We start from the raw sequence: 26,092 nt of genomic DNA on the forward strand, positions 1-26,092 counted from the left end.
GAGACGGGAAGGGGAGCTGGCCTCGTATTTGTTGAGCATCCTCTAGGTGCCAGCTGCTGTTAAATGTTTAAGATGCATTATATATATCATCACCCTTAGGAGAACGAGGAAACTGAGGCTGAGTAACTCAGGTTCACCCAACTAGGAAGGGTCGGCCATCACACCCAGGTTTCTCGCATATGCAGGATTCTCTGTTAGAAACATTACGAAGAAACAAAAGTATGAGAGAACAATCTTAATGCTTATTGAGCATTTTATGCTGGGCATTGTGCTAAGTATTTCAGATATGTTTTGTCTGTTTGGTACTATTCTGTGGTATATAGTATAATTCCCATTATACGTAAGAAATACCTAGACACTAAAGGCAGGATTCTTGCCCTCAAGTTGCTTACAGTCTTATGGGGAAGAAAAGAGATGGACAGATAATAATAATGATACCTAACATTTATTGAGTGCTTACTGTGTGTCAGGCACTTTGCTGAGATATTACATGCCTTATTGACGGCAGCTACTCACAAAAATTCGGTGAAGTAGATACTGTCATTATCTCTGTTGGATAGATGAAAAAATTGAGGCTTAGATTAAGAAATGTACCCAGGTAATCAGGGGTTCAGGCCCAGTTCTGACTGCTGCAAAGCCCAGTGCTCCTACCCTCTACAAGGCAGAAAAATGTCCAGATGAGTGGTCTCAAGGGAAATGTGATTTTGGGGGCTAGAGAGATGATCATGATTTGAGATTATCAAGGAAGATTTAACCAAGCAGATAGAAGGGGATTGGAGATGGGAAGGGTGCGCTGGATTTGGATAGTTTGGGCAGTAGTCTAAAGACCAGATGGTCAACCTAATCTAAACCATGAATGAGAATTTTTTTCTGTAGGTGGCTACAGCTTGCTGGAATAAGATCAACTGAGGACTGTTAAAAAGCGTCTTACAACTAAAGTCATTTTTTGAGAAGTAGCAAATGAACCACATGCTCCTTTAAAAAAATTTTAAACTTAAAAATGTTTTTGGAGTAGGTGATACATTCATGTGGTACATAATTCAAAATGTGTAGGATGTGCAGTGAAATATCTCCCTAATACTCCTGGTCATCCTTCCCCATCTCAGAGGCCACAACGTTCTTGTGTATCCTTTCAGAGATATTCTATGCATCTGTAAGCAAACTTGTATCTTGTCTTTGTTATAAATAGTAGCATATTATATATTGTTCTACAACTTGCTTTTTTCACTTATTGCATGTTATGAATCATTTCATATGCATTGATAAAGAGCTGCTTCATTCATTTTTTTTTAAAGATTTTATTTTTTTCCTTTTTCTCCCCAAAAGCCCCCAGTACATAGTTATATATTCTTAGTTGTGGGTCCTTCCAGTTGTCGCATATGGGTTGCCATCTCAACATGGCCTGATGAGCGGTGCCATGTCTGCACCCAGGATTGGAACCAGCGAAACCCTGGGCCGCCGCGGAACATGTGAACTTAACCACTCAGCCACAGGGCTGGCCCCTGCTTCATTTATTTTAAAGACTATGTAGTATTCCAATATTTGGAATAATATCCATTAATGTGACAGTATTATCTTAGTCTGCTTGGGTTGGGTTCCGGTGAGGACTTCCTTCTTGGCTTGTAGGTGGCCACCTTCTCACTGTGTGCTCACGTGGCCTTTCCTTGGTGCACACTGTGGGGACGAGGGGAAGAGAAAGAGAAAGGGGCAAGGAGAAGGGGAAGAGATGGAGGTAGATAGACGTGTGTGTATTTGGCTTGGAGAACAGCAAGAAGGCCAGTATGGCTGGAGCAGAGCGAGGCAGAGAAAAAAGGAGTAGATGAGGTCTAAAAGGTGTGAGAGGGCATACATGGCCAGATCCTGCCTTGTGGGGTTAGGGCTTCAGCAATTTTGGGAGGATACAGTTCAGTCCATAGCAAGTATGTACAGCTGTTCCCCAACTTACAGTGCTTTGGCTTATGATTTTTCAACTTTATGATGGTGGGAAAGCAACACACATTCAGTAGAAGCCATACTTGGAATTTTGAATATTGCTCTTTTCCCAGGCCAGCAATATGTAGTTAGATACTATCTCGTGACGCTGGGCAGCAACAGTGAGCCGTAACTCTCACTCGGCCAGGCGATCATGAGGGTGAACAACTGATACACTGAGAACCATTCTGTACCCATACAACCATTCTGTTTTTCACTTCAGTAAAGTATTCAATAAATTATGTGAGATATTCAACACTTTATTGTGAAATAGGCTTTGTGTTAGATGGTTTTGCCCAACTTTAGGCTAACATAAGTGTTCTGAGCACGTTTACCGTAGGCTAGGCTAAGCTATGATGTTCAGTAGGTCAGGTGTATTAAAGACATTTTTTTTTTTATTGAGTTATTGATAGGTTACAATCTTGTGAAATTTCAGTTGTACATTAATGTTTGTCAGTCATGTTGTAGGTGCACCACCTCACCCTTTGTGCCCACCCCCCACCCCACCTTTCCCCTGGTATCCACTAAACTGTTCTTAGTCCATAATTTTAAATTCCTCATATGAGTGGAGTCATACACAGATTATCCTTCTCTCGCTGGCTTATTTCACTTAACATAATTCTCTCAAGGTCCATCCATGTTATTGCAAATGGAATGATTTTGTTCTGTTTCGCAGCTGAGTAGTATTCCATTGTATATATGTACCACGTCTTCTTTATCCATTCGTCTGTTGCTGGACACTTAGGTTGCTTCCACGTCTTGGCTATTGTAAACAGTGCTGCAATAAACATTGGGGTGCATAGGACTTTTGGGATTGCTGACTTCAAGCTCTTTGGATAAATACCCAGTAGTGGGATGGCTGGATCGTATGGTAGTTCTATTTTTAATTTTTTGAGGAATCTCCATACTGTTTTCCATAGTGGCTGCACCAGTTTGCATTCCCACCAGCAGTGTATGAGGGTTCCTTTTTCTCTACAACCTCTCCAACATTTGTTGCTATTAGTTTTAGATATTTTTGTCATTCTAACGGGTATAAGGTGATATTTTAGTGTAGTTTTGATTTGCATTTCCCTGATGATCAGCGATGATGAGCATCTTTTCATGTGCCTATTGGCCATCGGTATATCTTCTTTGGAGAAATGTCTGTTCATATCTCCAGCCCATTTTTTGATTGGGTTGTTTGATGTTTTGTTGTTGAGTTGCGAGAGTTCTTTATATATTAGGGATATTAAGCCTTTGTCAGATATATGACTTGCAAATATTTTTTCCCAGTTAGTGGGTTGTTTTTTTGTTTCAATCCTGTTTTCATTTGCCTTGAAGAAGCTCTTTAATCTGATGAAGTCCCATTTGTTTATTCTTTCTGTTGTTTCCCTTCTCTGAGAAGGCATGGTGTCCGAAAAGATCCTTTTAATACTGATGTCAAAGAGTGTACTGCCTACGTTTTCTTCCAGAAGCCTTATGGTTTCAGGTCTCACTTTTAGGTCTTTGATCCATTTTGAGTTTATTTTGGTGAATGGTGAAAAAGAATGGTCAATTTTCATTCTTTTACATGTGGCTTTCCAGTTTTCCCAGCACCATTTGTTGAAAAGACTTTCTTTTCTCCATTGTATGCCCTCAGCTCCTTTGTCAAAGATAAGCTGTCCATAGATGTGTGGTTTTATTTCTGGGCTTTCAATTCTGTTCCATTGATCTGTGCACCTGTTTTTGTACCAGTACCATGCTGTTTTGATTACTGTAACTTTGTAGTATGTTTTGAAGTCAGGGATTGTGATGCCTCCCGTTTTGTTCTTTTTTCTCAGGATTGCTTTAGAAATTCGGGGTCTTTTGTTGCCCCATATGAATTTTAGGATTCTTTGTTCTAATTCTGTAAAGAATGTCATTGGGATTCTGATTGGGATGGCGTTGAATCTGTAGATTGCTTTAGGTAGAACGGACATTTTAACTATGTTTATTCTTCCAATCCATGTACATGGAATGTCTTTCCATCTCCTTATGTCGTCATCCAATTCTCTCAGAAAGGCCTTGTAATTTTCATTATATAGGTCCTTCACTTCCTTAGTTAAATTTACCCCAAGGTGTTGTATTCTTTTTGTTGTGATTGTGAATGGTATTGTATTCTTGAGTTCTTTTTCTGTTGGTTCATTACTGGAGTATAGGAATGCTACTGATTTACGCAAATTGATTTTATACCCTGCAACTTTGCTGTAGTTGTTGATTACTTCTAACAGTTTCCCAATGGATTCTTTGGGGTTTTCTATATATAAGATCATGTCGTCTGCAAACAGCGAGAGTTTCACTTCTTCTCTCCCTATTTGGATTCCTTTTATTCCTTTTTCTTGCCTGATTGCTCTGGCCAGGACCTCCAGTACTGTGTTAAATAAGAGTGGTGATAGAGGGCATCCTTGTCTCTTTCCTGTTTTCAGGGGGATGGTGTTCAGTTTTTGCCCATTGAGTATGATGTTGGCTATGGGTTTGTCGTATATGGCCTATTAAAGGCATTTTTGACTTAGGATATTTTCAATTTATGATGGGTTTATCAGGACGTAATCCCATCATAAATTGAGGAAAATCTGTGTATTTATTTATATTTACCAATCCTTTATTGATAAAAAGTTATCTCCAATCTTTTGCTATTTAAAACACTCCTGCAATGAGGAATTTATACACATATCTTTTTGCACATACAGGAATGCATCTGTAGGATGAATTTCTAGAAGTGGAATTACTGGGTCAAAGAATGTCTCTGTTTTTAAAATTAAACTTTGAAACATATAACTTTGTTTAGTAAATACTAAAGTCTCTCCCTTCTATCCAGTAATTAGAGTTTGGGTCACTTCCTGAATCTGAAACACATTTATTTTCTACAACGCAGGAATTTCTGAGAGAGGATCCTGTGTCAGCCGTAGCATTTTGTGTTAACTAAGTTAAATCAGCAGTTTAAAGTTATCTTGCTTCCTTGGTAACCTTTTTGTTCTTCTCTGGTTTGTGAATTAGTATGCAAAAAAGATGAGATTTATCATATTACAGCACAGATAGAATGGTGACCTTTTCCCCCCCAAAATATAGAGGAGAAGGCTAATTTATGGATGGTAGGGAAATATATATATTTATCAAAAGTGATCGAAATGTTCAATGGGTATTTACTACTCTTTGAATCAGGAATATTTGTTTGAAAACAAATATAGCATCCCCCATACCAAGGCCCAGGTAATGAGGCCAAGGCTGCCATGCCTCCGTGGGTAGTCGTCCCAGGAGAGAAGCAAACAGAACTGTCTGCTATTTTGGGGAGAGTGGGAAGTAGTTTGCAGTCTGGCCAGAAGATAGAGCAGTATGTTTGCTTCTCTCCTGGGACGACTACCCACGGAGGCATGGCAGCCTTGGCCTCATTACCTGGGCCTTAGTATGGGGGACGCTGTATTTGTTTTCATTTCAGTTTTTTTTATTATGAGAGTAATATATGTTTGTGAAAAAATGAATCAAATAGTGTAAAATTGTGCTAAGTAAAAACCAAAAAGCTAGGGGCCGGCCCGGTGGTGCGGTGGTTAAGTGTGCATGTTCCACTTCGGTGGCCCAGGGTTCACCGGTTTGGATCCCGAGTGCGCACATGGCACTGCTCAGCAAGCCTTGCTGTGGTAGGCATCCCACATATAAAGTAGAGGAAGATGGGCCTGGATGTTCGCTCAGGACCAGTCTTCAGCAAAAAGAAGAGGATTGGCAGCAGTAAGCTCAGGGCTAATCTTCCTCAAAAAAAAAAAAAAAGCCTCAGTGGCAGTGGCTACTGTTGACAATTTGGTATCCTTCAAGACATTTTCTATGTGTATATAAATAAATGTCTTTTTCCCTCAGAAATGAGATTATATCAAACATATTGTTCTGCTGTTCACCTTTCACTAAATATATGAGGGAGAACTTTTATTTGGGACATACAGGTTTTAGCCTGGATTTTTAAAAAGGCCATTTTAATTTACATAATATTTAAATTTTGTATTTTAACTTTGCTGCCTCTATTTGAAAACATTGAGAAATATTTCTAACAGGTTTTTCTATACGTTGAAGAGGGAAAAGATTTAGTGTGTGATTTTATAGTTGCTGTCTCTTAGGCATATTACATTTAAAATGTCATTATAACTCAAAAAACAATGTCTATTTCTTATCTATAATACAGTGTAGTTCCTTACCTTTGGAATACGTAGCAGGGAAGGAGAAGTGGACATAACTCAGAGGGAGACAGAAATGTGAAGATATCAGAAATCTTGGCTGAGTCATCCGTGGTTTCTGGGCCAGCCTGGGCAGAGCACTAAATGCCACTCAGACATTCTGCAACTTTACAAACACTGAGTCCATCAGCAAATCCTCTGGCCTTCAAATGTGCTTAGAATCTCATCGTTTCCTACTATTTCCCCCACTGCCACCTGAGCCAGAGTGACCCTTTGCTCACTGTTAAGTTTAAAATCATCTAGTGGTTTCCTATCTTCCAATGAAAACCAAAATCTTCTTTAGGCCCTCAAGGCACGATCTGGCCATGTATGCCCTCTCACACCTTTTAGACGTCATCTACTCTTTTCTCTGCTTCACTTCAACCATAGTGACCTTCTTGCTGGCCTTCGAGCCAAACACCCCTGTGCTTGGGACTTTTGTATACCTCTGCCTGAAGTGTACAGGGATTAGAATGCCACATGCAGGGCCTGCCCGGTGGCGCAGTGGTTAAATCCACACGTTCTGCTTTGGTGGCCCAGGGTTTGCCGGTTCGGATCCTGGTGTGGACCTACGCACCGCTTAGCAAGCCGTGCTGTGGCAGGTGTCCCCCATATAGTAGTGGAGGAAGATGGGCACAGATGTTAGCGCAGGGACGGTCTTCCTCAGCAAAAAGAGGACGATTGGCAGCAGATGTTAGCCAGGGCTAATCTTCCTCAAAAAAGAAGAATGCCGCATGGTTCTGCTGCTTCATTTGTTCACGCATCAACTTATCAGTGAGTCCTTTTCTTGACCACCGTAAAATAGCTTTTCCTGTATCCCCTACTCCTCATGCTCTCTAACTACTTTAGTCTTGCTTTATTTTTCTCCATACCACTTTTCATCATCAGACATACTATATACTATATATTTACTTGTTCATTTATTGTCTTTCGTTCCCTACTAGAATGAAAGTTCCATTAGTCAGTCCTTCAAACAGTACACATAGTAGGTACTCAGTAAATTTTTATTGAATGAGTGAGTGAACGAATCTATCTAGGTTTTGCTTTCAGAAAACCTGTTAGATAGTATTATAGTTGCTTTAGTCTCTCTTTCTGTCTCTGATGAGAGGAAAAGTGGGAAGAATTTGAGCTTTTAGAGGAGAGATGGACTGGAGACTTCCAGTAAAATGGCAGTTAAACTGTGTACTTTTTTATTTTTTTGAGGAAGATTAGCCCTGAGCTAACTACTGCCAATCTTCCTCTTTTTGCTGAGGAAGACTGGCCCTGAGCTAACATCTGTGCCCATCTTCCTCTATTTTATATGTGGAAGGCCTACCACAGCATGGCTTTTTGCCAAATGGTGCCATGTCCGCACCCAGGATCCGAACCGACGAACCCCGGGCTGTCAAGAAGCGCGAACTTAAGCAAGTCTTCTGACTCTTGGTCCAGTGTGTTTTTTCATAATGTGTGAGACATCCTCAGACAATAAAAAAGTAAATAAAATAGTTCCAACTCTTGCAGCAGGGAATATGATAGGTACACAAACAATAGTCAGACAGACCGTTAAGTACCTTAGAGGCATAAGGATATTGTTTTAAGGGTTTAGAGACAGAGGAGATTACATTTTATTATGGGTGGAGGATTTAAAATGTATCCACAAATTGTTTGATACTCCTCTCTTTAAACGATGGAGACTGGGCCTGGCCCCGTGGCCGAGTGGTTAAGTTTGTGCGCTCTGCTTCAGCGGCCCAGGGTTTCACCAGTTTGAATCCTGGGTGCGGACATGGCACCACTCATCAAGTCATGCTGAGGCGGCATCCCTCATGCCACAATTAGAAGGACCCACAACTAAAAGTACTCAACTGTGTACTGGGGGACTTTGGGAGAAAAAAAGGAAAAATAAAAAAATCTCTCTCAAAAAAAAGATGGAGACAAATTCCTCTCCCCCTCTGCTGTATTTGGTGACTAATTAATAGAATGTGATGGAAGTGTTAGAATTCTGAGGCTAGGTCATAAACAACATTGCAGCTTCAGCCTCATTCTCTTTCCAAGAAGCCAGGTGTCATGTTATGGGAATACTCAGGCAGCTCTGTGGAGACATCCACCTTGTGAGGAACCTAAGCGTTTGCTAGCAGGGTGAGTGAGCCATTTGAAAGTGGAGCTGCAACCCTTGTTGATATCTTTAATGCAACCTAATGAGATTGTGAGCCAGAACCACCTACCTGGGCTGCTCCCAAATTCCTGATACGCAGAGGTTGCAAGCTGATAAATTTTTGTTGTTTTAACCTGCTAAGTTTTGTGGCGATTTGTTAATGCAGCAGTAGAAAGCCAGTACAGATTTTGGTTCTGGAAGTGGAGTGCTGCCTAACAAAACCCTAAAATGTACGAGTGGCTTTGCAATGGGGCAAGAAGTGGCAACTGGAAGGACTTTGAAGAGAATGCTGGTGAAAGCTTGAGGAGCTTTTAAGAAACTGTTTTTAGAAGTATGATAGTTTTTGAGGAGGCTGTGGGTTTAAAGGAAAGTGAGAAAAATCTTATTGGAAGCTGGAGAAAAGGAGATCCTTGTTGTGTAGTGACAGGAAGTTTAGCAACACTGTTGGCTATAGTAAGTGGAAGGTAGAAAATGTACCTGATGAACCTCGTAATGTAGCTAAGGAGATTTCCAGGCAGAGTGTTGAAGGTGCTGTCTGGTTTTTTGCTAAATGTAGCAAAATGCCAGAGGAGAGAGAGAAGCTACAGGAAGCCCTGTTAGACAAAAAGGAGCCTAGAATTGCTGATTTTGAAAATTCCCAGCCTCTCTAGGTGTCACACAATGGGTTTTTCTTTGCAGGAAGTTTTTAAATTACTAATTCAATCTTTTTACTCGTTATAGGTCTAGTCAGATACACATGAAAAGATACTCAATGTCGTTAGTCACTAGGGAAGTGCAAATCAAAACCACAGTGAGACACCACTTCACATCCATTAGGATGGCTATAATCAATAAGACAGACAATATCAAGTGTTGGTGAGCATGAAATTGGAACCCTCTTCTGTTGCTGGTACACGCATAAAATGGTGTAGGCAGTTTGGAAAACAGTTTGGCAGTTACTCAAAATGTTAAACATAGTTACCATATAACCCAGCAATTCTGCTCCCTCCTAGGTATATGCCCAAGAGATATGAAAACATATGTCCAAACAAAAACTTGTCCACAGCAACATTTCTCATAATAGCCAAAGAGTAGGAACAACCCAAATGTCCATCAACATTTGGGTAGATGAAATGGTATATCTATACAATGGAATGTTATCTGTTATTAAAAGGGAATAAAGTACCTATACATGCTACAACATGGGTGAACCTCCAAAACATGCTCAGTGAAAGAAGCCAGTCACAAAAGACCAGATATTGTGTGATATATGAAAGGTCCAGAATAGGCAAATCTATAGAGACAGAAAGTAAATCGGTTTCCTGAGGCTGGGGTAGGGTGGGAATGGGGAATGACTGCTAATGGGTACAGGGTTTCTTTTTGGGGTAATGAAAAATGTTTTAAAATTAGATTGTAGTGATCTTTACAAAACTCTGTGGATATACTAAAGAACACTTAACTGTACACTTAAATCGGTTAATTTTATGGTATGTGAATTATATCTCAATAAAGCTGTTAAAATAGAAAGAAAGGCTTCATGGAAGAGGTGGCATTTGAGGCAGACCTTAAAGCAAGGGCTGGATTTTGTTGGAAAGCCATGGAAGTGGAGTGGGCGTTCTAGTGGCACAGGAGTAGGAAATATAAGGGGTGTTTGTGAAACAGGGAGTGAAAGTTAGGGGGTCCCCAGGACCACCCTCACTTCTGACACCAACTGTGACTTTGAGGGTCCCCAAACCACTCTCAGGTTTGATAATTTGCCAGGACTCAGAACTCACTGAAAGCTGTTACACTCATGTTTACAGTTTATTACTGTGAAGAGATACAGATTAAAATCAGTCAAGGGCAGATTCTAGGAGAATTTCAAGCACATAGGGCAGAGTCTAGGAGAATTCCAAGCATGAAGCTTCCAGTATCTTCTTTCAGTGGCATATTGGACAGCACTAACTGCTCCCAGAATGATATGTGACAGTACACACAGAACAGTGCCAACCATGGAAGCCCAACAAGCATTGGTGTCCAGAGTTTTTATTGGGGATTGGTCGAGTAGACATGGTTGACTACTTGTGTGGTTGACCTTAGTTTCTAGCCTCGATGGAGATCAAGCTGATACTGCATGGCCCAAAGCCCCTACCACTGATCACATTGTTAGCATAGACTGTCTGGTATGGCCCAAAGCCTCTTGGAAAACAAAGACACTATCAGGCAGGACATTCCAGGAATTTAGAGATTACCTCTTAGGAGCCAAGGGCAAAGGCCAGAGTTCTCTTTGGTTAAGATAATTTACTACATAGGGAGTAATTCAGTTTGGCTAGAGTGTAGGGAGTATGTAGGGGAGTTGAAGGTGAGATTAGGAGGGTAAACTAGTGCCACGTTGTTGGAGATTCCTGGAAGACATTTGACATAATTGAAACATAGTCTAAGAAGGTTAACCCAACAGTGCTTATATCAGAGTAAGTGGTACACTAAAAGTAGGTTAGCGGAATTTGGAGGATATTGCAGATGTTTAGGTAAGAAATAACAAGGGCCTGATCCAGGATAGTAAAGTTGAACTTATTTATTTTCGGTGGATTATTGATCTCTATAGTTATGCTCAAGAAGGGCCTAAATGTGGGCCGGGGGGGGGGGCGTCTCTCAAATATTTTTTTTAAGATGTAACTTTGGTCCAGTTATCTACAGCCCTCAATGTCTCCCCCCTTTTAAAGGACCTTTGCATCTTCCCTACACGTCTGTTTACATTTAGGAGCCAGAAATTGGTGCCTGAGTAAGTAGAGGATGATTATAGAAAAAAAAATTTTAAACGTGAAATAGTGCTTGGAAATTGGGAGAATAGATATAGTATAGGCCGATTGTGTGTGTATATATACATATCTACATGTATACTGTGTACACTTCACACACAGTAATACTTCTATTCAGAAAGTTGACACCTTCCAGGGGAACTTGGAGTATGTTCCAGAATGGGGATTCCTCCTCCGCTGGATTTCCATTGAGACACCCTCTTTCCCATGTAAGTGAGCGCAGGGTTCTTTCTTTCATGGGACTTCGTCTCTGCTATTGAGAGGGCCCCATGTGGCCATTGGTGTTTTGGAAGTAGTTAAAATCAGGGGGGCTTAAACAGATCTTCAGAATTAAACAGATCTTCCTTATTAGGGCAAAACTGATGGTAAATGTACTAAAACGTGCTACGGTGATCTCTGCTATGCATGACATCCTTTAAATGAGAAAAATCTCATTAGCAAGAAGCACCTTTTTAGGAGACTTAGTAATGCTAGTGGGTGTAGATATATTAGGTCTCCAATTTAGGAGTTGTGATACTTAGAAGACATTGCTTTTCTTTTATCCCTCTTGAGTTTTCATTAGGTTTAGATGAAAAACCAGGTGGTTCTAAAGAAGATTCTTGCAATAATTTTCTATTGTTAATACTTTGGGAGGAAAACCTTAACAGTTTTCGGTGGGTGTACCCTCTAATACAATCTGTGTTTTGGACCTTATGTGTGACATGAGTTAGTGACAGGAGCTCATGTTAGTCTTGATCATAGTATTAGAAAAGCCTTAGTGTTTTCTGACAGCTTTGTTAATGTTGAAAATGTAATGGGTAGATATATATAAAACAAACCGGAACGTATCCTTGTATCTCCAACTTCTTCCTAAAACATTTATTGAATTGAGTACCCACTATGTGTATTAACCTAGTTGTGTGGAGGACAGAAAAAAAAAAATGTGTGAATCAAATGTCGATCCCAGGATTTTGTAGGATAAATCTTGAAATACCAAGTGATAAATGTCAAGCTCAGAAGAGGAAGAGATCACATCTGGCTGTGGGACTCAGGAATGCTTGGGGCTAAGCTGAAGAATATATAGGCTTTCAGAGTTGGGTGTGAAAAAAGCCCTTCCAGAAGTGAGGAAGATGGAGGACATAACAGGGGCTGGCATCTGTCTGATTGTTATGTTACAGGGTGCGTGAAGGGTTTTCGGTAGTGGACGAAAAGGTAAACTGGAATCGGATCAACGTGTGCAGTCCAAGAGTCTATGCTGTGGGTAGTGGAAGACTATTGACAGAACAAGATGGTATGATCACAGTTGTGTTTTAAGAAGATTAATGTAGATATTGGGTGTGGGGCTAATTGAAACAGGTAGTGAATGGGGGCCTGACCAGTTACTGTAATAGTCTAGGACTAGGCAAGAGTTTATGAAATCTTGAACTAGAGTAGTGTGTTGTTCTGCAGGTTTGGAGAGTTTGAAGCAAGTTTTGGGTTAATACTTTGTTACTAATCCAACAGAGCTGACTGAAATTTTGGAGATGATGAGAATCCTGACAGCTTTTCGTGGTCGGATTCCTTAAGCAGTCTTTCTTAGGACATCCTTATTAGGTATCATCATCCTTTCAGCCTGACTCTATGAGGCATGATAGTGACTGATTGGAAAAGGTTTTCTTCCAAAATGTCATCAAAATAATGCTACAAGAGACTAAGACAGAAGGGGGGACTTGGTGATGATGTTGTTGTGTCTCTAGATGTGGGAAGGGATGAGTGTGGGCCCTGGGAAGCATAAAGGAAGAGGTAGCATGTCAAAAATAATTAAACGTGCAGATTCATGTATTTCAAAGTTATGTCTGTTTAGTTGGAAAGTGAAACTTCATGCACAAATTCAAAACCAGAGTGACCATTATGAAAAAAGGAAGTTGGATCAAATTATGTCCTGGAATTGAAGGCCATGTGAATCATAAAAAAAGAGAATTAAATTGGTTTGAAAGCAGAACTTTAAGACAAAGTTGCAGATAAATTATCAGAAGAGATAAAAATAGAATGAGGGCTAAGCTGAGTTTAGATGCTGTGTAACCATGAAAACATTTTCTAATAGTAAGAGGAGTGAAATATATGAGCTCAGATCTGCTTTGATAATAGAGTTGTGGAGTATAAGAAAGGGTCACACTATTGGGGTGACTTGCAGTCCCCACCCCCTCAAAAAACCCATCATTCTCTGTAGGAACGCATGACAGAGGATCCTTGTGATTAACATCGGGGCTCCATAGTTGTAGGAAGTCAGTTTTTCCTTTCACCACTCTGAAAGAAAACTTGATGGGACCATGAATGTGACATATCAAAGGACTAGATATTCTTTGGTTTGGAGGGAATGTACTTGTTGAAGTTAGGTTCTTCAGGGCATTCTTATAGGGTAAGAATTGTTAATAAAGCTATGGCTCACCAAGGGTTTGGTCCTGTAGGGACCCTATGCCTATTGGACAGGCTTTCTTATACTGTGTATTGTACAGACAGGGGCTGCCTTTATTTTGAGGTAGGGATAATCTGCTCAAGGACTTTGTACCTGGGCCTCTCTCAGTTCCAGACAACCTCTTCTCACTCAGAATGTTAACATTTCCACTGAGATAAATGTAGATCCTTGGAGCCGTGGGTCTTCTAAGACGTCTGTAACTCTGGCAATATCACTCATGACATCACTCTGACCTAAGGAAGGAACATCTTTCTACTCCCGCTGAGAATGGCCAACTTGGTAAAAAGCTTTATTCCAAGATGTTTTGCTAATTGAGGTCTTACTGTTTTCTGACTATCTATAATTTTCTGTAAGTCTTCTTTATAGAACTTAGCATACTTGTAGTAATTTAAATGAACTATTATTAGTTTGCCTGTTTTTTTCCATAAAGTGTAGGTGTAAGGTCACAAGCCCAGCTGGGCTAGGGTGGCGCGGTGTCGTGCCAAGAGACCAAAGAAATGACCCGGAGACTGCAAACAAGACATAAGGTTTATTGGGTCCTACTTACGGGAGAGTATCCAGTGGCGGCCAGCTGGTCGGAATTGTGCACCCACAACCGCCCCCCAAGAGAAGCTTGCTTAAGTAAGCAGAGGAACAAAGGCTGCATGCTTGCCAAAGGGCTGTCCTTGGTACGACCAGCGTTCCCAGAACAGTAACTCACATGGAGGGGCTTTGTGTCCCTGTAAGATGTAGTGTTCTTCTCGTGGGATAAGGGAGGATCTGGGCTGGCCAGGCCCAGATCATTACAAATCCAGTAGCTGGGCTGCCTGCCCAGCAGGGAGCCGGAAGGACACATGGTTGCAACGGGCCTGGGGGTTTCTGCTGAGCAAGCAAGGCCCAGGCCCTACTGTAGGCTTTACCAGAGCTGAAACAGTCTATTCTGTTCATTGCTCCATTCCCAGTACCTGGCGTATAAGTGTTCAACATTCGTTGGCATACTAACTCACATTATTTCGTGTATCTAGGATGTGTTTCTCATAAAATTTAGAGAGCCATCTGCCCGCTTGGGTTTCCTCATAGCATGGTGGCCAAGTTCCAAGAGTGAACATCTCAAGAAAGCAAGGCAGAAATGCATGGTATTTTTATAACCTGGTTTTGGAAATCATGTAGTGTTACTTCTGTCATACTTTATTGGTCAGGCAATCACAAAGTTCTTCCCATGTTCAAGGTGAGGGAGTATGGACCTCACCACTTGATGGGAGGAGTAGCAAGGTCATATTTTAAGAAGAGCATGTGAAATGGGAGATCTTCTATTAGCCATCTTTGAAAAAAGATAATCTATTACAGTTGTTTGTAGGGTTTTTTTAAATTAAGTTCATAATAGTTTACATCATTGTAAAATTTCAGTTGTACATTATTTCTTGTCCGTCACCACATAAGTGCTCCCCTTCACCTGCTGTGCCCACCCCCCAACCCCCTTCCCCTGGTAACCACAGAACCGTTTTCTTAGCCCATGTGTTGTTTATATTCCACATATGAGTGAAATCATATGGTGTTTATCTTTCTTAGTCTGGCTTATTTCTCTTAGCATAATATCCTCCACATCCATCCATGTTGTTGCAAATAGGATGATTTTGTCTTTGTTTATGGCTGAGTAGTATTCCACTGTATATATATACACCACATCTTCTTCATCCAATCATCAGTCGATGGGCACTTGGATTGTTTCCATGTCTTGGCTATTGTGAATAGTGCTGCAATGAACATAGGGGTGCATATGTTACTTTGGATTGTTGATTTCAAGTTGTTTGGGTAGATACCCAATAGTGGGATAGCTGGGTCATATGCTATTTCCATTTGTAGTTTAGTTTTTTTTTTTTTTTTTTGAGGAAGATTAGCCCTGAGCTAACATCTGCTGCCAATCCTCTTTTTGCTGAGGAAGACAGGCCCTGAGCTAACATCCATGCCCATATTCCTGTACTTTATATGTGGGACACCTGCCACAGCATGGTTTGCTGAGTGGTGCCATGTCCGCACCGGGGATCTGAACCGGTGAACCCTGGCCCACCGAAGCGGAATGTGCGCACTTAACCGCTGCACCACTGTGTCGGCACTTATTTTTAGTTTTTTGAGGAATCTCCATACTGGCTGCACCAGTTTGCATTCCCACCAGCAGTGTATGAGGGTTCCCTTGTCTCCATACCCTCTCCAACATTTGTTATTTTTAGTCTTAGTGATTATAGCCATTGTAAAAGGTGTAAGGTGGTATCTTAGTGTAGTTTTGATTTGCATTTCCCTGATGATTAGTGATGTTGAACATCTTTTCATGTTTGTTGGCCATCTGTATGTCTTCTTCTTTGGAAAAATGTCTGTTCATATCCTCTGCCCATTTGTTGATGGGGCTGCTTGTTTTTTTGTGTTGAGTTTTGTGAGTTCTTTATATATTATGGAGAATAACCCCTTGTCAGAATATGATTTGCAAATATGTTCTCCCAATTGGTGGGTTATCTTTTTTTTTTCCCTTGACAGCAACACCTTTTATTTTGATGACACCAGTAGACAGTAGGTATGCTGTCTTTAGGTCACATTCCTCTAGAAAAAGGCACACATACTGGCAAATGAAACGAAAGTTGTATTCCCTTAAGAGCAAGTCATTTCCCAAAATAAACAAGTCTCACTAAGAGGGTAGCCCTTTATCTTAACTACTCTTAAGTCTCTCAAAATACACATGCAAACCCTTTCCACAACTGTCTTAAAAATACTTTTGGTTTTTCTCCTTTGTCCTAATATTTGACAGTTACTATTTAACAACTTTCAACAAAGAGCCAAAATTGTTGATCAAAATTCCAACACTGACTAAGAAGGGGTTTAGGAAGACCTCAGGGAAATTTAATGTCATCCATTTTAAAAACTCAAATTACCATTTCAGTTTAGATGTATAGTATTCAGTTTCTTGGGTTCTTAAAAGGGTACAAATTACATTTATCAAATAGATACAAAGTTAGAACAAAATATATTAATATTTAAAAATATATTAATACTTCAATGCTCAGGGTAACTCCTGTAGTATTTTGTTTGATTCCACCCTTTGTTTTTTGGGGACCGAGTGTTGAATCTCTAAGCGTTTTCCTTGCACTTCCACTTTCCCAGAGAAAGAATCGATGGCCTTCATGGCCCAGTGCTCGTCGGGGCATCCAGGAAGGCATAGCCCTATTTGACCAAGAACTGGCCACTGTAGGAGATCTTCCGCTCCGCAAACACTTTCTCCAAGTCCGCGGGGGTCACGCTTTCGTTGAGGTTGCTGATGTAAAGCTTGTTCATGGTGGCAGGCTGGGGAGGAACGCGGTCCCTGGCAAGGCCAAGCGAGCGGGCGCAGACAGTGAGCATCCTAGGCTGAGAGGCGGGAGGCCGGCGGCTGCCCTTGCACCCCACCCCTGAAGTTGTCCGGAGCCGGCGGGGAGGGCGGGGAGGGCACGGCAGTGTTCGGGGAGGCCTGGGAGAAGTGCCCGCGGCGCTGGGAAGCGGACAACGCGGCGCTGCTCCTTCCCTTCTGTCAGAGAGGGCTGGTGTGTCATGTTTCTCCCTATCTTTTTGTTTTGATCTTAGTTTCTTTTGCCTTGGAGCTCTTTAGTCTGATGAAGTCCCACTTGTTTGTTTTGTTTCTCTTGTCTGAGAAGACGTGGTATTTGAAAAGATCCTTTTTAGTTCATGTCAAAGAGTGTACTACCTATATTATCCTCCAGGAGTTTTATGGTTTCAGGACTTATCTTCAAGTCTTTGATCCATTTTGAGTTTATTTTTGTGTATGATGTGAGATAATGGTCTACCTTCATTCTTTTGCGTGTGGCTGTCCAGTTTTCCCAGTATGTTTTATTGAAGAGACTATCTTTTCTCCATTGTATGTTCTTGGCACCTTTGTCAAAGATTAGCTGTCCATAGATGTGTGGTTTTATTTCTAGGCTTTCAGTTCTGTTCCATTGATCTCTGTGCCCGTTTTTGTACCAGTACCATGCTGTTTTGATCACTATGGCTTTGTAGGACATTTTGAAGTCAGAGATTGTGATGCTTCCAGCTTTGTTCTTTTTGCTCAGGACTGCTTTAGCAATTTGGGATCTTTGGTTGCCCCATATGAATTTTAGGATTCTTTGTTCTATTTCTGTGAAGAATGTCATTGGGATTCTGATTGGGATTGCACAGAATCTGTAGATTTCTTTGGGTAGTATGGACATTTTCACTATGTTTATTCTTCCAATCCATGTGTATGGAATCTCTTTACATCTCTTTATGTCATTATCAATTTCTTTCAGTAATGTGTTATAGTTTTCATTGTATGTCTTTCACCTCCTTGGTTAAATTTATTCCTAGGTACTTTATTCCTATTTTATTCTTTTTGTTGTGATTGTAAATGGAATTGTATTCTTGAGTTCTCTTTCTGTAACTTCATTTATTAGAGTATAGAAATGCAACTCGTTTTTGTGAGTTGATTTTGTACCCTGCAACTTTACTGTAGTTGTTAATTATTTCTAATAGTTTTCCGATGGATTCTTTAGGGTTTTCTATGTATAAGATCACGTCATCTGCAAACAGTGAGAGTTTCACTTCTTCACTCCCTATTTGGATTCTTTTTATTCCTTTCTCTTGCCTAATTGCTCTGGCCAAAACCTCCAGTACCATGTTGAATAAGAGTGGTGATAGTGGGCATCCTTGTCTTGTTCCCGTTCTCAGAGGGATGGAGTTCAGTTTTTCCCCATTGAGTATGATGTTGACTGAGGGTTTGTCATATTGGGCCTTTATTATGTTGAGGTAATTTCCTTCTATCCCCATTTTATTAAGAGTGTTCATAAATGACTGTTGGATCTTGTCAAATGCTTTCTCTGCTTCTATTGAGATGATCATGTGGTTTTTATTCCTCATTTTATTAATGGTAGTGTATCACATTGATTGATTTGCAGATGTTGAACTATCCCTGTGTCCATGATATAAATCCCACTTGATCATGATGTATGATCTTTTTGATGTGTTGCTGTATTTGGGTTGCCAATATTTTGTTAAGGATTTTTGCGTCTATGCTTATCAGCGGTATTGGCCTGTAGTTTTCCTTTTTTCTGTTGTCCTGTCAGGCTTTGATATCAGAGTGATGTTGGCCTCATAGAATGTCTTAGGGAGCGTTCCATCTTCCCTAATTTTTTTGGAATAGCTTGAGAAGTACAGGTATTAAATCCTCTCTGAAAATTTGGTAGAATTCTCCAGGGAAGCCATCTGGTCCTGGGCTTTTATTTTTTGGTATGCTTTTGATTACTGTTTCAATCTATTTACTTGTGACTGGTCTATTCATATTCTCTGTTTCTTCTTGATTCAGCTTTGGGAGGTTGTAAGAGTCTAAGAATTTATTCATCTTCTCTAGATTTTCCATTTTGTTGGCATATAGCTTTTCATAGGATTTTCTTATAATCCATTGTATTTCTGTGGTATCCATTGTAATTTCTCCTCTTTCATTTCTAATTTTATTTATCTGAGCTTTCTCTCTTTTTTTCTTTGTAAGTCTGGCTAGGGGTTTGTCAATTTTGTTTATCTTCTCAAAGAACCAGCTCTTAGTTTCATTGATCCCCTCTACTTCCCTTTTTGTTTCAATAGCATTTATTTCTGCTCTGATTTTTATTATTTCTCTCTTTCTGCTGACTTTGGGCCTTGTTTGTTCTTCTTTTACTGATGCAGTTAGGTGTAGTTTGAGATGGCTTATTTGGGATTTTTCTTGTTTGTTAAGGTGAGCCTGTATTGTGATGAATTTCCCTATAAATACAGCTTTTTTTTTTTTTTTGAGGAAGATTATCCCTGAGCCCATCTTCCTCTACTTTCTATATGGGACGCTTGCCACAGCATGGCTTGCCAAGTGGTGCTATGTCTGCACCCGGGATCCAAACCGGCAAACCCCGGGTTGCTGAAGCAGAACGTGCATACTTAACCACTGTGCCACTGGGCTGGCCCCTTAATATGGCTTTTGCTGCATCCCATATGAGTTGGTGTGTTATGTTTTCATTTTTATTTGTCTCCAGATATTTTTTTGTTTCTCCTTCAATTTCTTCAGTGATCCATTGGTTGTTCAATGGCATGTTGTTTAGTCTCCACATCTTTGTCCCTTTCTCAGCATTTTTCTTGTAATTAATTTCTAGCTTCAAAGCATTGTGATTGGAAAAGATGCTTGTTATTATTTCAATCTTCTTAAATTTGTTGAGGTTTGCCTTGTTTCCCAACATATGGTCTATCCTTCAGAATGTGTATGCACTTGAGAAGAATGTATATTCTGCTGTTTTTGGTTGGAGTGTTCTGTATATGTCTGTTAAGTCCAACTTGTCTAGCTTTTCATCTAATTCCACTGTTTCCTTGTTGATTTTCTGTCTGGATGATCTGTCCATTGATGTGAGTGGAGTGTTGAGGTCCCCTACTATTATTATGTTTTTATTAATATCTTAGGTTTGTTAATAGTTGCTTTGTGTACTTTGGTGCTCCTGTGTTGGGTGCATAGACATATTTATAATGTTATGTCTTCTTGGTGGAGTGTCCCTTTGATCATTATGCACTGCCTCTCTTTGTCTCTCTTTACCTGCCTTATCTTGAAGTCTGCTTTGTCTGATATAAGTATTGCAACACCTGCTTTCTCTTGTTTGCCATTAGCATGGAGTATCATCTTCCATCCCTTCACTCTGAGCTTGTGTTTGTCATTGGAGCTGAGATGTGTTTCCTGGAGGCAGCATGTTGTTGGGTCTTGTTCTTTAATCCATCTTGCCACTCTGTCTTTTTATTGGAGAATTCAATCCATCTACGTTTAGGGTGATTATCAATATGAGGGCTTAATGCTGCCATTTTATCACTCGTTTTCTGGTTCTCCTGCATTTCCTTTGTTTCTCATCCTGTGTATTTTCGTCTACCAATCAAGTTATGTAGGTTTTTATGTTGTGTTTCTTTGTTTTCTCCTTATTTATGTCTCTGTTCTGCTTTTTTGTTTAGTGGTTACCATGAGGTTTGTGTTCAAAATCTGATAGATAAGACAGTCCATTTTCTGATGGCCTCTTCTTTCCTTAGACTAAACCAATTCAGTCCCTTTCCTCTTCCTCTCCTAAGTTGTTTTTCTCATATCTTATTCCATCTTGTGTTGTGAGTTTGTGGTTAAAATGACAAGACTGTCTTTGTTTTTGGCATTTTCCTTCCCTTTATCTTTAATGCTATACTTGAGTATTTGCTAACCTGTTCTGATGTATGACTACAATTTTCTGATTTTGTCTACCTATTTATCTCCTTACTTTGTGCTTTGTAACCCCTTTCTCCCCCCCTTTTTTTTTCCTCAGGTATGTTGGCCTTCTTGAGGATTTCTTGTAGAGGGGTTCTCATGGCTATGAACTTCCTTAGATTTTGTTTATCTGGGAAAGTTTTTATTTCTCCATTGTATCTGAAGTATATTTTTGCTGGATAGAGTATTCTTGGCTGAAAGTTTCTGTCCTTCAAAGATTTGAATATGTCATTCTAGTCTCTCCTAGCCTGTAAGGTTTCTGCAGAGAAATCCGCTGAAAGCCTGATAGGGGTTCCTTTATATGTTATTTTCTTCTGCCTTGCTGCCCTTAGTATTTTTTCTTTGTCATTCACTTTTGCCAGTTTCACAACTATATGCCTTGCAGTAGGTCTTTTTACATTGACATATTTAGGAGATCTGATAGCCTTTTCCACATGGATTTCCCTCTCCTTCCCCAGGTTTGGGAAGTTTTCTGCTGCTCTTTCTTTGAACAAGCTTTCTGCTCCATTCTCCTTCCCTTCTCCCTCTGGAATATCTCTAATTCTTATGTTGCATTTCCTAATTGAGTCAGATATTTCTTGGAAATTTTCTTCATTCCTTTTTAGTCTTAGTTCTCTCTCCACCTCTATCTCGAGCATTTCAACATGTCTGTCCTCTATTATGCTGATTCGCTGCTCTATGATATCTGCTCAAGTGTTCAGGGAATCCGTATTTTGTTTTATCTCATTGATTGTGTCTTTCATCTCCAATATTTCTGACTGATTCTTCTGTTTAGTTTCCATCTCTTTTGTGAAATAGCTTCTGAACTCGTTGAATTGTTTCTCTACATTCTAACTTGTTGAGTTTTTTGATCATAGCTATTTTGAATTCTCTGTCATTTAGATTACATATTTCTGTGTCCTCAGGACTAATTTCTGGGTACTTGTCATTTTCTCTGTGGTCTGGAGATTTAATATAATTTTTAATACTGCTAGAGGGTGTGGCTCTGTTTTTGCACATCGTTGTATTTGGTTGCAGTTACTGCCTATCGCCACTGGGTAGGGGTTAAGAGCTGCATATTCTGAGTGCTCTGCTTTCAGTTGAAATCCTGGGCACTGGAGCTGGGGCTGGTCGGGTAGGGGGAGGGGCACTTTCTTCTGTGTGCTCTTGGGAGTTTTCTCTCTCTGCTCATACTCTCTGCTTTCCTGGGGTGTTGGCTTGATGAGGTCACCCCCCATGATAGCTTTCACCCTGGTAAAGGGCTTCCCTTTAGGCTGCAAGGGTCCTCGGGGATCTTTGACGTTCCTACAAACGAACATCCCCTCCCCCCTTCCTTGTGTCTCAAAGGCCACACACGGTCCTGGGTCACAGTCTTTTGGGGAGGGAGTGAAGTTTACTCTTAACCCTGTTCCACCTTCTCCGAGGGGAGCTCCAGCCTCTCCACCCTCCATCCTATGGCTGTGTGGGTCTCTCACACGTCTTTTGTGTTGTGTTTGGATGTTCTCTGTTGGAGTATGAATGTCTTTTTCATTGTACAGTGGAGGGGAGAGATTACCAGGAGAGCTCACTCTGCCGTGATGTTATTGATTGTAGTGGGTTTTTTTAATCACATTTGGAAAAATTTTGATCTCTCTTTCTTCAAATATATTTTCTGTCCCTTCACCTTGTGTTTTGGAACTCTCATTATATGTATGTTTGATATCCCACAGATCATTAAGACTTTGTTCTTTTTCAGTTTGTTTTTTTGTCTTTGCTTCATTTTGGATAGTTGATATTGCTTTGTCTTCAGGTTCACTGTTATTTTCTTCTGTAGCCTCTAATCTGTTAAGCCATTTGTGAATTTTTCATGTCTTCTGTTTCTCTTATTATTTTCATATTTTCCTTTAAATCCTCAAGCATATTTGTAGTAACTGTTTTAAAGTTTTGTCTGCTAATTCTTTTGTCCCTGACATTTCTGGCCCCGTTTCTAGTATTCCTATTAGCTGATCCCCTCTCCCCTCCCCATTATGGATGTTTTCCTGCTTCTTTTCACATATCTAGTATTTTTTCATTGCATACTAGATATCATGAGTGCTACATTCTTGGGTATCTGGATTTTATTGTCTTTAAAGAATCTTGAAATTTGTTTTGGCAGGTAATTATTTGCTAATTAGCTTGATACTTTAAATGCTTGCTTTTTTTCCCTTAAAGATTGGCACCTGAGCTAACGACTGTTGCCAATCTTTTTTTTTTCCTTTCTGCTTTTTCTCCCCAAATCCCCCCAGTTCATAGTTGTATATTTTAGTTGTGGGTCCTTCTGGTTGTGGCATGTGGGACACCGCCTCAGCATGGCCCAGTGAGTGGTGCCATGTCCATACCCAGGATCTGAACCAGTGAAACCCTGGACCACCGCAGCAGAGCACGCAAACTTAACCACTCGACTACAGGGCTGGCCCCTAAATGCTTGCTTTTAAAAAAGCTTTGTTAGGACAGGTTTGGAATAGCTTTTGCTCTAGGGCTAGTTTAGCTCTACTGCTAACGGGTGATCTTTCTGAAAACTCTACTGAGTGCCCCTGGTATTCAAGAAGGTCTCTCACTCTGGCTAGTGTGGGAACTCTCCCAGCCTTGCGTTAGCTCTGGGAATTATTCAGCTTGCAGTTCTCATTATTTCTTTGGCTTCATGGGGTGTCACCTCACACATGTGTAGGTTAGTATTCAGCAATAGACTGAAGAAATCTCTATGTAGATTTCTGGATGTATTTCTATGCTGTGTGAGTCCCAGCCACCTCAGCTTCCAATCTCAAATTACTCTGTTCATCAAGGCTGCAATGCTCTGCCTGGGTACTGTACTCTCTATACATTGCAGTCTGGCAGGTGCTTCCAAGCAGAAAGATAGGGTGATCCCAGGGCTCACCTCATTTGTTTTCCTATTCTCAGGGATCACAGTCCTAAACTGCCTCTGTCTGTTGTCAAAAATCAGTTGTTTGATATCTAGTTTTCTAGTTTTGTATGGTGAAAGGGAAAGTTCTGTACGAGTACTACAAGTCAAAGTATGAATTTTACATCCAGGATTTATTTCTTTTTTTAACCACTTAAAGTACATTTTAGTTTCCAAATGTAAAAATGAAGTCAACTTGGGCTAAAACTAATAATTTGGGTTCAAGTTTCAGGCCTACTTCCAATTTGCTGTATAAATATTGGCAAATCCCATTTCTTCTTTGGCTTTCACAGCCAAATTGAATTGAAATATAATCCTGTCCTCCCTACTTCTCAGGCATTCCATAATGAGCAAATCGAAACAAAAACAAATGACACTAAATAAGGATGAGGTGATAAAAGTTGACACTTCTCAAACTCTCTGGCCCATCTTCCAATTCATTCTCCAAAGTATAAAGGGTCCCAAGATGAAAGTGTGGTAAGACTGGTGCTGGTTCATTGCTGTTCCTCTTAATAATTGCCAATTATTATTGAATGCTATACAGGAACTATGTGAGCTTTTTATGAGAATTAACTTGCCAAATCCTCATAACTGCCCCACGGGACAGGTAATATTATTGTCCCCATTTCACACATGAGAATGAGACACAGAGAGATTAAATGACTTGTGGAGGGTCACACAGCTAATAAGTGGCAGTGGTAGACTTGGCACTGATTGGAAATGAAGCTGAGTCACTCTGGAGCCATGCTCTTAACCACTATGTGACTATTTGAAAACTCCTGAAAATGCATTAACTGCTGCTGCTGACAATCATTAATTGTCTTTAAGGGAGCGAGCATCATCCCTGGAATCCCTTCAAGAAATCCTGTTTGTTTAGTCAGCCTATCTGATTTCCATGGGGAAGCAGAAAGATTGGGCTATCGTTGGAATACATGATTCCTGAGAAAAACAAACACCATCAGTATGGCAGGACATGGTGGAAGATGACGTACAGCAAAAACTACCTAGAGAATAGGATCTGAGTGGAGTCCAAAGGGCCCAGTGTGGTTCCAAGAGGGTCACTGGTGTTTATGGAATCTCTCTCGTCTGGCAGCTGTACTGATATTAATAGGTTCTATTATTCTTTTTCTCCCCACTTCTCAGACACACTTAATCAAGCCAAGCACCAAAATGCCAACACTCTTTCCTGGAGAGAGAAAGGTTAAGATTTCTTTTACTCAAAGAAGAACTCCACCTGCAGGCGTTCGGCAGACCAGCATTGCTTCATTCTTCACCTTGCAGCCAGGTATGGTGATCCATCTGGGAGCGCCCAGGGATCGTAAAGGAGTGTGTGCATTTTTCCATGCTGGAATATTTATAAGTGGTGACAGCAGTGTGTTGTGTTAAACTTAGCTGACCTGTTAGAAGAGGTTATAAAACACAAATCATTGCCTTTTGAAAAGCAATGTATACTGTACATGCTTTTCCAAACATACTTTCCTGGTTCTGTTTTTCTTAGTCTAATATTAAATATTTTTATTCCCTGACAGAGCAGTGAGGAAAGGTATACTTGGGAGTTGGGGGTGCCTAAGGGAGCTGATCTGCATTAGTTAGGTATATGTCTTGGATTGGTAACAATGAGTAGTCTGTATAAGATTAATTGATATTTCTGTATGAAGCTCCTCAAATTAGCCAAGGTTCAAAGATGCCTTTTCTTAGAAAGATTGGCATAAAGTTAGCTTGTGTCTCATCCTTTCGCAGTTCCTTGCTTGCATGTTCCTCCTCAGGGGATAGGCTGCCTCAGAGTAGGCTGGGGCTTAGAGAGCAGAGTTCCTGCCAAGTGGAGGGTACTGGGAAGAGAGTAACTCTTGGTGTGATTCCTAGGATTGTTTTGCATCAGCCTTCAAAATGCACTCTCCCTACTCCAAACAAAAACTTAGACACCTTTTTGCTTTAAGTAACTAGGGCAGATATTTTTTAAAAACACTTTCCATTTTAAAATTCTGGTATATTCTATAGTCTGCATTTAATTCTTAGGCAAAATTGAGAACCCTTTCACAAATCATAGGTTCTGTAGTATAATTCTTGGAGAAGGAAAGGGGAAATCAGTCATTCAGCTTTGTTTGTAATTAGTTCTTAGTATAATTTGGGGTGGGGGGGAGTGGGAATTCCATGTCATTTGTCCGTAAGGCAGAACGGGATCCATTTCACGCCTGATCACATGGACAGGGTGGATAATCATAGTTGTTTTTAATTATTGTCCTTCCTACTGGTTGACTTAGCATCTAATTGTATCTTTACTCTCTCTCTACCATGCAGTGTTTGGGGAGTGGGGAACCTACATTCTTCACACTGTCACCAGCAGGTTTTTCAGAGTTGAATGGTTAATGTGATCTTTGAGACCTTACAAAAATAGTGTGTATTGAGCATGTTTCTCAAAGGAT

General features: G+C 40.4%; 1 protein-coding gene across 1 annotated transcript in view; it reads left to right on the plus strand.

Annotated features, from left to right (window-relative positions):
- Positions 1-26,092, plus strand: part of AUNIP (aurora kinase A and ninein interacting protein) — a 30,249-nt gene that overhangs the window by 699 nt on the left and 3,458 nt on the right. The window contains 1 exon segment of the mRNA XM_001504117.5: positions 24,813-24,954. Coding sequence (XP_001504167.3) covers positions 24,813-24,954 — 142 coding nt within the window.

Source organism: Equus caballus, chromosome 2 (genome assembly GCF_041296265.1).
Source record: "Equus caballus isolate H_3958 breed thoroughbred chromosome 2, TB-T2T, whole genome shotgun sequence".
NCBI classification, from domain to species: domain Eukaryota; kingdom Metazoa; phylum Chordata; class Mammalia; order Perissodactyla; family Equidae; genus Equus; species Equus caballus.